The following is a 13,656-nucleotide window of genomic DNA, read 5'->3' as shown; positions in this document are numbered from 1 at the left end:
ATGTGTAATGTTCAAGACCAGATCTAATAGGCCACTTAAACATGTTGTTTTTACTTTAAACTTGAGGAATCTCGGTGAAAGATGTGTAATGTTCAAGACCAGATCTAATAGGCCACTTAAACATGTTGTTTTTACTTTAAACTTGAGGAATCTCGGTGAAAGATGCGTGACATTCAAGACCAGCAAGATAACAGAACAGGTTTATCAATCGATTATCTTAGTGTGTGTTTTTATTTTCCCAATGGTTGTTTCACTTGCAGCCAACTTTTTTGAATGTAATGCCAGGAGACGGCTTGAATGGGTAATGAAGAAAAACTTTAATACAAGTTTAACATAACAGCAAATGTACACCTTTTCGACAAGGTTTTGTCATCATCATTGTCGAAACGATGTACATTTGCTGTTATGTTGAACCTGTATTAAAGTTTTTCTTCATTACCCATTCAAGCCATCTCCTAGCATTAGTAGTCTCAAAGTGGGTTCCGCGTCATCAAATTTTTTGAATGTAATTTTGGCCATTTTTTTTTTTTTTTTTACAACTACTCTGAATATTCACAATCCTGCTTTGATTATCAACTGGAAGAAAAATTCCCACAATCCCTTGATGGTCATTGGTTAAATACTAAAACCCACTGGTTTGTGCTCTTACCCACTGCTAATTTTGAGCCAAGAATATTAAGAGTTCAAAATGAAGATAAACTCCTTCAAAAAAATACAAACCCCTGAATTGGTTAAACTCATAATTAGGTGATTTTTAAAATTTGTCTTTCATATCAAAATATTTCTAGCACCATGTTGAATGACTATGTGGTAAAGCTCCAACTGTGTTGACAATGAGTTGGTCAATGGAATGTCTTGTGTTTTTTTTTTATTTCAAGATTTTGTAGAATATGATTCCAGATGCAGCTTTTTCTCTAGACATGGTTTTAATTGATACTTGGTTTATTGATTTTTACTTCTGACGAATGAATTCTGTGGTTTAAGCTTACATTTCTGGTTAATTTCCAGTTACTTTTCAGTTTTGTACCTGTTGTCTTGTTTGAGTTTAGAGGTAAGTAAACTTGTTGGTGTAAAATTCTTGTTGTTTAAACTTTTCTGAACAAATTCTTTAATGTCTGTCTTGATTTAAGGCATAATTGGTTTTATATTTCTTCCAGGTTCTGGTAAATGATAGTGTTACTAAGTCTGTTTCTGGTAATTTGCTTAGAAGACCTTGTTTCTAGCCTGTTACCTTGTCCCTAACCTGATCTCCCGTTATATTCGGGTGTATCAGAACCTGATCTCCCGTTATATTCGGGTGTATCAGAACCTGATCTCCCGTTGTATTCGGGTGTGTCGGAACCGGATCTCCCGTTGTATTCGGGTGTGTCGGAACCGGATCTCCCGTTGTATTCGGGTGTGTCGGAACCGGATCTCCCGTTATCTAATAGAAACTGGAAGCAAACTCAAGTTAATATGGTAATTATTAGAAGAGCAAACAAAAGAAAATTGTGTTTTTATTTTTCTGTAGTAAAGTGTACTTTTTGTATATATGATGTGAGAAATAAAATGCATATCTGTAAGTTTTGTAATGTTTGCTCAGACATAAAGATTTTGTCTTCACCATTCTGCATCTTACCCATATTATTCTTTCTCATTTGTCAAGTGCCTGTTGTATTAATATCTTTAGTTGGAGAAATATATACTAATGGAATATTACAAAAGATAGATTCTTCATATATCTTTGTTTCGTTGTATTATTAATATTAAGGAGTACTTGCAGTGGTTAATTTTGTGGGAGGAGGGGGGGTTGTATATATTATTTTTGATGGGGTTAGTTTGGAGTAATGTAGTTCATTATGTTATTGAAATACCGGTTTGCAATGCAACCAAGGGAGTCTTAAAATTGATTATAGTATTTATGCTTTGGATTTAAAAAAACAACAAAAAAAGGTGTTGGATCTCAAATCAGCAGAAATTAAGTCCAGTGTTCTGGGACCTTGATTCATCTTTTATTATTATTATAAACTTAGGTGAAATCAGTGTCCAAAGCATGGGCGGAGAGAGCTGACTTACCCTCACATGTTGTAACAATGCTGAACAACTTTCCATTACATCTTCATCCAATGTCCCAGTTCAGTGCAGCTATTACAGCATGTAACACGGAAAGCAAGTTTGCCGAGGCCTACTCTAAAGGTGTTTCCAAAGCAAGTTACTGGGAGGTATGTTTTTGCAATAAGTAAAGGAATGAATCAGACAATGTTTGGACCTCATTAAATCAAGGAAAATGCTAACATTTACTTATTTGTTGTAACTTAAAAGCTGAAAAGTTTTGGTGATGTCAGTCCATTGAATTGTTGTAGATATTTTTAAGTTATTGAAATTATGATTTTGGTTTAATTATAGTATATTCTGATGCAAAAGTCATGCACAGTCATAATTTTCGAAGTCATGTTCATACAGCTGCATGAAATGTTTATCATTGACATTACAACACAATGTCATAACAGGATCACTTTCACATGTTCTTGCAAGGTTAATGACAATTATTGTAACTACAAAAAAGAGAGTTAGTAAAACACAAACATGATTAAGAAAAATTACAGTAAAACCGTACTTAAAAATAACATGGTGATGCACGACTTTTTTATTGGCCCGTATTTTTAAAATAGATGAGTTTATTTGGCCTATTTTATTTGAGAATTAACAATTATTTAGTTCTGATTGTAATCAGTACATTGTTCGTTCTGTATGTACGAGTCTCGTAATGTTTCAACAGTTTGGTTTTCTGTATATCCCGTAGTACATGTTTGAAGATTCTATGAATTTAATTGCAAAGTTACCACCGATTGCTGCCACAATCTATCGTAACTTGTATAGAGACGGAAGCAGTATTGGTGCCATAGATAAGGAGAAAGACTGGTCGGCAAATTTTACATCGATGCTTGGCTACGATAATCCAACGTTGACAGAATTAATGAGATTGTACCTTACTATCCATAGGTAATTGTCTCATTTTTACAATCTTGTTTTTTGTTTCATACTAACTAATTGTTGATTTCTTTGAATTGCAATTTGTATACCTTAAAGATTTGTGCAACGTCTTTTTGAAGACTTGCTTATTGAAATAATATAAGTATGAAGAGATATACATTCTTAAAGATGTTATAAACAATAGGTTATATTCTAAGCACAGCAGAGGAGGACGAAACATAGATACCTGTAGGGCCCGGCATGGCCAGGTGGTTAGGGCGCTCGACTCGCACTCTGAGGGTCGCGGGTTCGAATCCCCGTCATACCAAACATGCCCGCCCTTTCAGCCGTGGGGGCGTTATAATGTGACGATCAATCCCACTATTCGTTGGTAAAAGAGTAGCCCAAGAGTTGGCGGTGGGTGGTGATGACTAGCTGCCTTCCCTCTAGTCTTACACTGCTAAATTATGGACGGCTAGCGCAGATAGCCCTCGTGTAGCTTTGCGCAAAATTCAAAACAAACAAGATACCTGTAGCCCATTGAATTTGTTTACATAGAATTTCTTTTACGTTCATAAACAAGTATGTTTTTAGTTATATAAACCTTTTGAAATCTCCGTTAATTTTCTGTTAAAATAAGCTTATGCCTATTAATGTTATTAGTATTAATATGCTGTAAATTAAAGTACTCAGATGATCAACGTTTTTCAATACACAATCAAAAACTTTTTATTTTAAGACCGATCAACAACCTTAAAACAGACACGACGTGATTCAAAGTCGAAACATGCAGTGTCTGTTTTAAGGCCATTGATCAGTCTTAGATTATAAAGTCTTTAATTGTGTACTGAAAAAACATTGATCACTTTAATCACATTTACACAAGAAACTTGAAATTTTTAACCTTTTAATACTGTCGTTTTTTTCATTTTTATGTAAATGTATGTACACGTAATATAAAACTAAAAATTATTTCCAAAATTCCATTTGTCTTACAATTTTTAAGTTACCATTGCTTAAAGAACCTTTAAAATGTTAGCCAGACTTTTCCCCCCCTAGATTTTCATGATGTTAAGAACCTTCTTTTTATTTATTTGTATATGTAAAGTAAACTCTTTTTTGTTTGTTTTTAAATGAAACGTATGAAGATATGAAAACAATTATTATTATTTTTATTGAAAATTTTATATTTGATTCTCATTGAGTATTAACAGTTTACTTCCCTAAAGTGAACATCCAGATAAAACGTACATACTCGAAAGAAAAACAACTAATAATGGAGATGTACCTTATAAATATGTCTAATCTCCAGTTACATAGTTTTGATGTTTGTTCACCTACTAAATACATTAAAATAGTTCATAGTTTTAGTATAAAATACATACTGGATTTATTTTTCCACTTTTATATTTGTGGTTTTTCTGTGTTAAGTTTTATTTTTATCTCCCCGTGATGGTTAGAGCGAAGATAGTCAGTTGTGTGGCTTTGTGCTAATACAATGTTTTTATATCTCGTACAGTGATCACGAAGGAGGTAATGTCAGTGCTCACACTGTTCATCTGATTGGAAGTGCCCTTTCTGACCCCTACTTAGCATTTGCAGGTGGTATGAATGGCCTTGCCGGGCCTCTCCATGGACTAGCAAATCAGGTTTGTTTAGAATTAACTTGTTTTGAAAGAAAAAAACAATTCTGTACAGTTTGTAAAGTCATTTGTGTTTTACATGATGTTCATCAGAGTTAAAGAAAAAAACATTCCAGTTAAATGATACAGATATAATTTTCATTATATGCACTTCTTTATGTATCAGGAGTACTCTAAAGTTAAAATCTTATAATGGTTGTTTTATCCTGTTTATTCAGCTGAATGTGTTTATTTTTTTATTGATTTAATAAACTCTAATCAAATATACGCAACAAAAAGTAGGTTCTGTTACATGAAAGAATCACGTAAAGATCAAAATAATTTTTTCATAATGATGTAGAACAGTTAATTATAATACAAGGTTATTCAAGTCGCTCCTCTGGAATTCCATGGAAAATAGTGAACTTTATCATCACAAACGTTCTACGCATTGTCTACCTGTTCCTAGAAGTCCCTGGGAATACGCAGAACACTTGTGATGTTCATGTTTCATTAAATAGTGAACTTTATCACCACAAACGTTCTATGCATTGTCCACCTGTTCTTAGAAGTCCCTGGGAATACGCAGAACACTTGTGATGTTCATGTTTCATTAAATAGTGAACTTTAATCGTCACAAACGTTCTATGCATTGTCCACCTGTTCTTAGAAGTCCCTGGGAATACGCAGAACACTTGTGATGTTCACGTTTCATTTACTCCCATATGAAGTGTGACTTTTTGAATAACCGAGTAGATAAAATACACAATTAGAGTGAGAATTATTTAAACATTTTCAGGAAGTATTGGTTTGGCTCACGAAACTGCAAAAAGATTTGGGACCAGATGCAAGTGAAGAACTAGTTAAAGAGTTTGTTTGGAAAACATTAAAATCTGGCCAGGTATGTCTGTAACCTCAGTAGACTTGATCATATAGAAGGTAATTACACAGAAAATAATTAAATCTTTAGAAATTTGTTTTAAATATTTTGCAACAGAATATGAAAACTATAACATTTAACCCTATATTTATAAGTGTGTGTGTGGGGGGGGGGGGGTAAACAAAGTGTGCGGACCCCTACCTTTTACAGAGTGCCATTCAGTATGGAATTATGTATTTGATGTAAGAATTATCATCTGTTAATTTTATACCCTACATGTTGATTTAGTGACAGTTCATGGTAGAGGAGACTAAATACTAGATACATTGCACAGGGATACTGAAAAAAACTGTAGGTATGCATTTCAGAGGTTCTAGAGGCTATGTTAATGTAATATTGATAAAAATGTTTTCTTTTTTACATAAACATTTTCTTGCATTCCAACTTGTCAGAATATTAATCTAACTGGCATTGTCAATTCAGACATATTTTGAATACAAATACTTTTGTAATATAACCCAATTTCTTGTGTACAACAGACTTGTACGTTTTACTAAAAGCTTGCCACATTTTGTGTAGATACACGCAGTCAGTTTCAAATTATAACAGTATACAGTTGGTCCGATGGACCGACCCTATGCATATTTGGCTAAATGAAATGCACACAATTACATAATATTAAAGGTAATGCTGAATGTTTCACCCCCTCCCATCTGTCACTGCCTTCAAAATAATTTAAAATAACACTTTGTTGTTACAGAATACAATAACACATGCAAGTAGTGATTTCCAAGTTAACAATACCATGAAATAGGAAAGTGTTCGTATAATGGGAATCAGTTAGGCCTAAGGTAATCCATCATAATTTATGTAGTAATTTTTGTTTTAGAGGTCAAGAAGTTACCATGGGTAAATAGATTCATAATTAAAACAGTGGAGGTCAATTTACATCACAGTTAAAACAGTGGAGGTCAATTTACATCACAGTTAAAACAGTGGAGGTCAATTTACATCACAGTTAAAACAGTGGAGGTCAATGTACATCACAGTTAAAACAGTGGAGGTCAATTTACATCACAATTTAGAAATGTGATAGATATATTGTTTTAATACTCACTATTTTGATTCTGTATTGTTTAGCTTTGAACTCCTAATCAAAAATAGGTTTTATGAGAATCTACGTTTTGGCTCAGAACAACTCTGGTGGTGTATTTAATTTGTGTCACGTGTTCTACCCAGGTTGTGCCAGGTTATGGACATGCTGTTCTGAGGAGGACTGACCCACGTTACATTGTTCAACGAGACTTTGCACTGAAACACCTTCCTGAAGACCCATTGTTCAAGCTCGTTTCTCAGCTGTACAAAATTGTCCCTCAGATCCTGCTTGAACTGGGAAAAGTGAAGAACCCGTGGCCGAATGTTGATGCTCATAGTGGAGTTCTGTTACAAGTATGTTTTTTATTTTCTATACTTTTTAGTCTCAGTATAGTGGCTCATTGAACGGCTCTGAGTTGTTGTTTTTTCTTATCTTCTTCAAGTACAAACTTTCAGGTCATAGCTCTATCATCTCTTGACTTATTTGAAGTCTAGTTATAGTTTTGGACTGAGGAAGTTAACCCTTTTCAATTGATGTATTCGACCACGCCCAAGGTCTCGTAGATTAATTTAATCTAATCCTGCCTAAAAGAATTTGAAGTTTCACAGCTCTTGAGGATTCCCTCTTGTTTTATATCACAGCACTTGATTGTGAAATGTTTCCAGACTATTTAAACGTTTGAAAAACAAAACAGAAATGTAAAATATGAATGTAACAAGTCCATATTTTGTATCAAAACATGTGACATAAGCATGCTTCAAAACCACAAGTATATAAACCCAATACACGATTAAAAGACAGTTGAATGTGTGTTAATGTATTTTGAATGAAGTTTTTTTCACAAAACAAGCACTCTAAAGTTATTCATTTCAAACACAGTAGCGGTAATATAAAAAATCTTAGGGAAAATGTAAAATTCTGGATGGAGGCAGGAATACAAAAGAAGTGGGCCTAAACACCCAATAAAAAGTTAACTGTATGAGTGGAATATACTAAGTTTAACCAATTACTATTTCCTTAAATAGACTCAAAGAACACTGAAAGGCTCTCACCCTCCCTCTCACACAAACTACTGTTTTTTATAGAAGGGAAGAGTCTAAAATATATTATTTAAAGCAAGCTTAGTAAAATAACATGGTGGCAAATTTCATACTTTTTGTATTTATAAACCTTTATGACATAAGGCATGCATCATTTGATTTGGACTTGCATTCTAGGCAGCTAGAGAACCACCCGAAAGGAGCCGAGACACAGATAAGCTAAGTACATAATGTAGATAATACAATGCTTGAAAGTTCTTACACTTGTTATTATTTTTAATACACAGCTAGCCACACTTTCTAATGTGATACTTTTAGAATTATAGCTAATACTAAGCTCTATTATCTTAACATCTAAGACTGTAACTATATTTTACCATCGGGATTGTTGATGGTGCTGTGTGTGCGAGATAAATTCTGCATACCTCTTTAAACAAATTTAATCCCTTCAATGTTACAAACTTGCACCCCTAAAGATTTATACTCTGTGCAGGCACACTGTTTGCACTGACGTTTTTTATTGGCTGTGAATGATAACTTCTCTATAGCCTCAACTTGTTTCTCACTGCTAAGAATAATAATTACTACTTGACCTTTGTGACTAGAACCACATTTTGGTAAGGAGTTTACTTTAATATACCACACTTCCAAGTCCAATTTTTGACAAGGAGTTTACTTTAATATACCACACTTCCAAGTCCAATTTTTGACAAGAAATTTACTTTAATATACCACACTTCCAAGTCCAATTTTTGACAAGAAGTTTACTTTAATATACCACACTTCCAAGTCCAATTTTTGACAAGGAGTTTACTTTAATATACCACACTTCCAAGTCCAATTTTTGATAAGGAGTTTAATATACCACACTTCCAAGTCCAATTTTTGACAAGGAAATTAATATACCACACTTCCAAGTCCAATTTTTGACAAGGAAATTAATATACCACACTTCCAAGTCCAATTTTTGACAAGGAGTTTACTTTATTTACCACACTTCCAAGTCCAATTTTTGACAAGGAGTTTACTTTATTATACCACACTTCCAAGCCCAATTTTTGACAAGAAATTTACTTTAATATACCACACTTCCAAGTCCAATTTTTGACAAGAAATTTACTTTAATATACCACACTTCCAAGTCCAATTTTTGACAAGGAGTTTACTTTAATATACCACACTTCCAAGTCCAATATATATTGCTTGCTTTATTACCTTACATAATTTCTTTTCTTTTTTTAGTATTTTGGAATGACGGAAATGCAGTTCTACACTGTTTTGTTTGGCGTGTCTCGGGCCTTGGGAACTACTGCCTCAATGGTCTGGGACCGTGCCCTTGGCCTTCCAATTGAACGACCCAAGTCCATGACAACAGAAGGTTTAATGAAGCTTGTTGGTGCTGTTTAATCCTCTCTTTGTAGTAAAAGATGAGATACCTTTAAAGACTGGTTAGATTTCTTAATATATATTTACAGTCAGCAACCTCAGAATAGAAATTGTGGTACTTGTATTCTGAGTTGTAGTTTTGGGTACTTGTATGAGTAAACAGACTTGGTAGTTGGAGTAAAATAGAAGTTATGTTTTTACCTCGTGTTAACCAATCAGAAGACTAGTTACATTTACTCTGTAGTAAACAACTTCTTTGATAAAAGATTATTTTTTTAGAAAAAAGGTAGTACAGATTGAAAATAGTTTGTACTAAATTGCTTTAAAGCAAAATATCCAGGGTTTCAGGTGACAAATGGTGAGTTTGGCTATGTGATTTTAAATTTATATGACCAACTTTTTTTTTTCTCTAGAACAAAAATGTGGGATGAAGAATTAGAGATAATTACTTATCTAAAAATGTTTTAGAGATTTGCATGTTTGTTCAAAAAAAACATTTACCACAAGAAATTACTTAGTGTGTAAGTTAATCATTTCCATATGTTTAAAGTATGTATCATGTGATAAATGAAAAACATTTACCACAAGAAATTACTTAGTGTGTAAGTTAATCATTTCCATATGTTTAAAGTATGTATCATGTGATAAATGAAACACATTTACCACAAGAAATTACTTAGTGTGTAAGTTAATCATTTCCATATGTTTAAAGTATGTATCATGTGATAAATGAAACATCTGACTCTTCGCTTGTAATAAGTTTTAAATTAATGATTAGTTGCTTCTTGATTTAATTAATAAACGATACTAGGGAAGTTTCCCAGATTTTTGTTAGTCTTTAAGATGAATTCCTGTGAGATTTTTAGTGAGAATATTTGTAGAAAAAAATCATTAATTAGAATCTCAGCTTTGATAGAAGTAAGTAAGCTCATTAAGCTTCATCAGTTGGTTGCAAGATTCTGTGTTCACTGTGGTCTTAATGTTCGGATGAAATAAATCCATATTTTATGGAATTTAAAAGGTATCCAACAATTATCCAAATATTGCTGCAAACATAAAAAAAATTTGGAGGTGAGAAGTTTTTGCTAAGGTTTTAAAAAAACTAAAAGGTTGTATCAGTTCATCATATTTTTCATAATCAGGTTTAGATACCAAAAAACAATAATGTACACCTACTGCACATTGGCCAGTAAGGACAACTGAAGGTTATGTTACATTACGATGTAGGGCAGTGTTGGAAGATTTGTTTGTTAGCTAGGAATTTGAAGATAGTTCTAAACATTTGAATGTTCATCAGGTGCCATTCAAGCAGTGTCAGATTTTTTTTCTCCTTTGTTACCAGAAAATGTTTAACAATATTTGAACAGTTATCACACGTTAAATGTCCCTCACATGGAAAATTCGATCTTTGGATTTGTATAATATCTGTTACTTATGCAGACATTATACCTAGCTGCCCTTCTGTGCATTAGAGCAGGCCATTATTGTGAAACACAGGAGGGGGTACATTTAGTGGCTGCATTGCTTCATTAAAAAGTACTAAGTGCATAGTGTACAAGACATAAGAGAAATGTCATTTCAAACAGCGAATGCTTTTCACAGCTGTACTGTCTCTCGTTTAACTTTTTGTTATAGTCTGAGGTCCGTATTTACTTTTTTACCAAAGTTTTCCTGTTTTTTAAATAATTATTTTCATTATTATTTATACGTTTGGCTGAAATTTGAGGCATATATTTAATTAATCAACAAAAAATGTGACTGATAATAACACACACACACACACACACTCTTGTTTGTAACTTTCTTATAGTTGATAGTATGCAAGTATTTTCTCGTTGAACCGCTAATGTTATTCAGCCTTGTTTTGCTGTTTATTTATTATTATCTTGTTTATTAGATATGTGTAATTAATCGACAGTGTTGTTAACAAAATAAAATGTGACTGATAACATTCATTTATTGTTGAAGCTCCATGTTTATTTTCTAATCGAACTGTTATTTATAGTTTGCTCCATTTGGCTGTTTATTTATTATTATTATGTTTGTTAGGTATGTTTAATTAATCAACAGTTTTATGTTAAAAGGTCTACGATTGTTAGCCTGCTTGGAATGGTGAGTGTTAAGTAAAGATTTGTTTTGCTTAAGTTAGCTGTAGTTTTTTTAATTGGCCACAAGAGGGTACTCTTGCAGTGCAAGCTTACTGTGCTATAAGGACATCACACTTAGTATAAAATATTTATATCTAAGCAATGTACATTTTTTATTTAAGATATAAAACATCATTAATGTTTTATTTCATTTATGTGGTTTAAGTGTAAAATGGAAGTTTAAAATCAAATATAAACTAGTGGTTATGGTGGCATCATCAGTAAATTAATCAAATTAATATTATCAAAAGTTCAAACTGGTGTTTGGTACTGTGTTCCAAACCTTCGAAGGTTAGAATCCACCCCTCATTACAGCTCTGTGATAATGTTTAATTTATTTTATGTTAGACATTTCAACACATTTTTAGTCTGATCCGTTTATTATTGGCCTACTATCACATCAGTTCTTTTTCTGTAGCACTAACTGATATTTAAGAGGTCTGGCTGGCATACGTGCCCATAATTTTTCTATTTTCTTGGCTGATCTTTTATCAGCTTTCTATTCATGCAATGCATAAAATATAGTATCTGTTATACATAAATTGTCTCAGTGCCCGTATCACTCTAAACTAGTTATATTTGCAGATAATTGTAGGGATCAAACATCTCATTTGTCCACAGAATCTGTATTGTTTTTCTCTCGGACAGGCAAACAATTTTCAATTTATGATAAAGTAAGAAAAGCAGTTGGAAAAACTGTTACAGTTTCATTATGAAAATGTCTACAAAAGAAGTAGATGTATAGAAGGTTACGGATAATAACGTATAGCGTAGATAATATGTACTTCCCTTGAAGGTGTTTATAAACATGTTGAAAAACATCTCTCATCAATATCATCTGAATAATACACTTTTAGAATAATGCACTCTGATAAAAGTTTTTATTTATTTAGACCTGTATTATTGACTGTTGTCTATATTTTCGTAAGGTTTGTTTTATTCTGTTTTTTACTTTCTCTAACTGAACTTTATATTTAGTCATTAATTTTAGCACCTAACTCATGAGAACTTTATTTTATTTTAATTTATATATTTATTGCTACTCCTTCACCTCCCTTTTTTTTTTGTGTGTGTGTATTTATTAAATTCAATAGTTTAACTTGAAAGAAATAACTGATACTTAAGTGTAGTAAAAAGTGTTCTCGTTGTTTTCTCCAAACAGTTTTCATGTAGTTTTGCGAAATGATTGAGACGAGGTGTTAGTCTTACTAATGGTATAATTATTTGGACTATTATTCTCGTGTTTATTCTGTGTATTACTATTTTCACAATGTTTCGACCAATGAATTCTCTGTCTGTTGTCATGTTTTATATCAGATCTTTTCTTCCTTCTTTTTTCTATTTTCAAGTGGTTCAAGTGCCCGTATTCAGGATCACAAGTTCAGGGGTTCGAATCCTGTTAATTTCACAAAAAGCTTTCTGGTTGCGATGCATACAAAAAAACCCCAAAAAAACCTGATATAACACCTGATGACAACCGGAGAATTTACTGGTCGAAACATTGTGAAAATAATAATAATACGCATAATAACGTCGAGAATAATAGTCCGTATGATTATACCATAAGGTTTCATGTAGTTTTCTAAGAAGTAAAATATAATTCAAAACATCATTTTTAAACTCTCTTCATCTTATGATCCATTGAGGTTTAGATAATCATTTAAAGTGTTTCCTGTTCTTTTTGTTACATGTATAAATGTTGTGTTGTCCCAAGTTAAGTCAGCTGTGTAAGTTTTGTTAGCAGTTCCCTTCTTACCTCATTAGGTTTGAAATGACATGTCTTTCAATAACAATAATTGTGGTTTTATATATTTATATAGAAAAAAAGTTTACACAATCTTGTGTGCCTATATACCAAGAAACCCTGGATGTAGCATTTGTTATCCAGTAAAGCCATTATGTGTGAATGTTCTTATTTTGACGCATTTATCTGGATTGTAGACTTTATTTTTGATTAAATAAAATTATGCCCATTTAATGTGGCAGTAGGTTTTTACATATGTTTTGTAAGTTTGTGTCATTGGCCTTAAGAAATACACAAGTCAATACACATGACAGAATATGTGCTCATGCTTTGAGAAAAACGTGTTTCTGCTTGTTAGTAGCTTGTATTCTTCAATTTCTCAGTACCTTTCACTGGTAAAACGTGGTTTGAATTCTGTACTTACACACAGAGAGGATAGACAAGAGGGCCCGGCCCCCCTGAAAAATCTAGACATATTGATCACACATTATTTTTCAGCTTTTATATATAATAAATTCGTATTGTATCATTTGATAAAAATAAATAAAACTTCTATAAACACTATTAAATTTGATTTGATTTTTTAATGAATATTTTTTACCCTTCACACTTTGGGCCTTGGTGCCCTGTAAGCGTGAAGGTCAAATCCGACTATTCTAGCTGAGTAGCCAAAAAGTTGGCGACAGGTGTTACTGACTAGACTGTCTTTCCTTTAATCGTATTAGTTTTAAATTATTGCCGAGATCCATTTTGTAGCTTTACGCGATTATCTCCAAAACATACGAAACG

General features: G+C 32.6%; 1 protein-coding gene across 1 annotated transcript; it reads left to right on the top strand.

The window, feature by feature from the left end:
- Window positions 1-2,016: 2,016 nt before the first annotated feature.
- Window positions 2,017-13,123, top strand: LOC106467253 (probable citrate synthase 2, mitochondrial). The gene is made up of 6 exons (XM_022395388.1): window positions 2,017-2,201; window positions 2,783-2,982; window positions 4,472-4,601; window positions 5,374-5,475; window positions 6,694-6,903; window positions 8,833-13,123. The coding sequence occupies exons 1-6, from the start codon at window positions 2,073-2,075 to the stop codon at window positions 8,995-8,997; spliced, it is 936 nt and encodes a 311-aa protein (XP_022251096.1). The 5' UTR covers window positions 2,017-2,072; the 3' UTR covers window positions 8,998-13,123.
- The last annotated feature ends 533 nt before the right edge of the window (window positions 13,124-13,656 follow it).

The sequence above is a fragment of the Limulus polyphemus genome, unplaced genomic scaffold (assembly GCF_000517525.1).
Source record: "Limulus polyphemus unplaced genomic scaffold, Limulus_polyphemus-2.1.2 Scaffold2546, whole genome shotgun sequence".
Classification (NCBI taxonomy): domain Eukaryota; kingdom Metazoa; phylum Arthropoda; class Merostomata; order Xiphosura; family Limulidae; genus Limulus; species Limulus polyphemus.
Note: the sequence above shows the minus strand (reverse complement) of the source record. Positions and strands in the feature narration are given on the sequence as shown.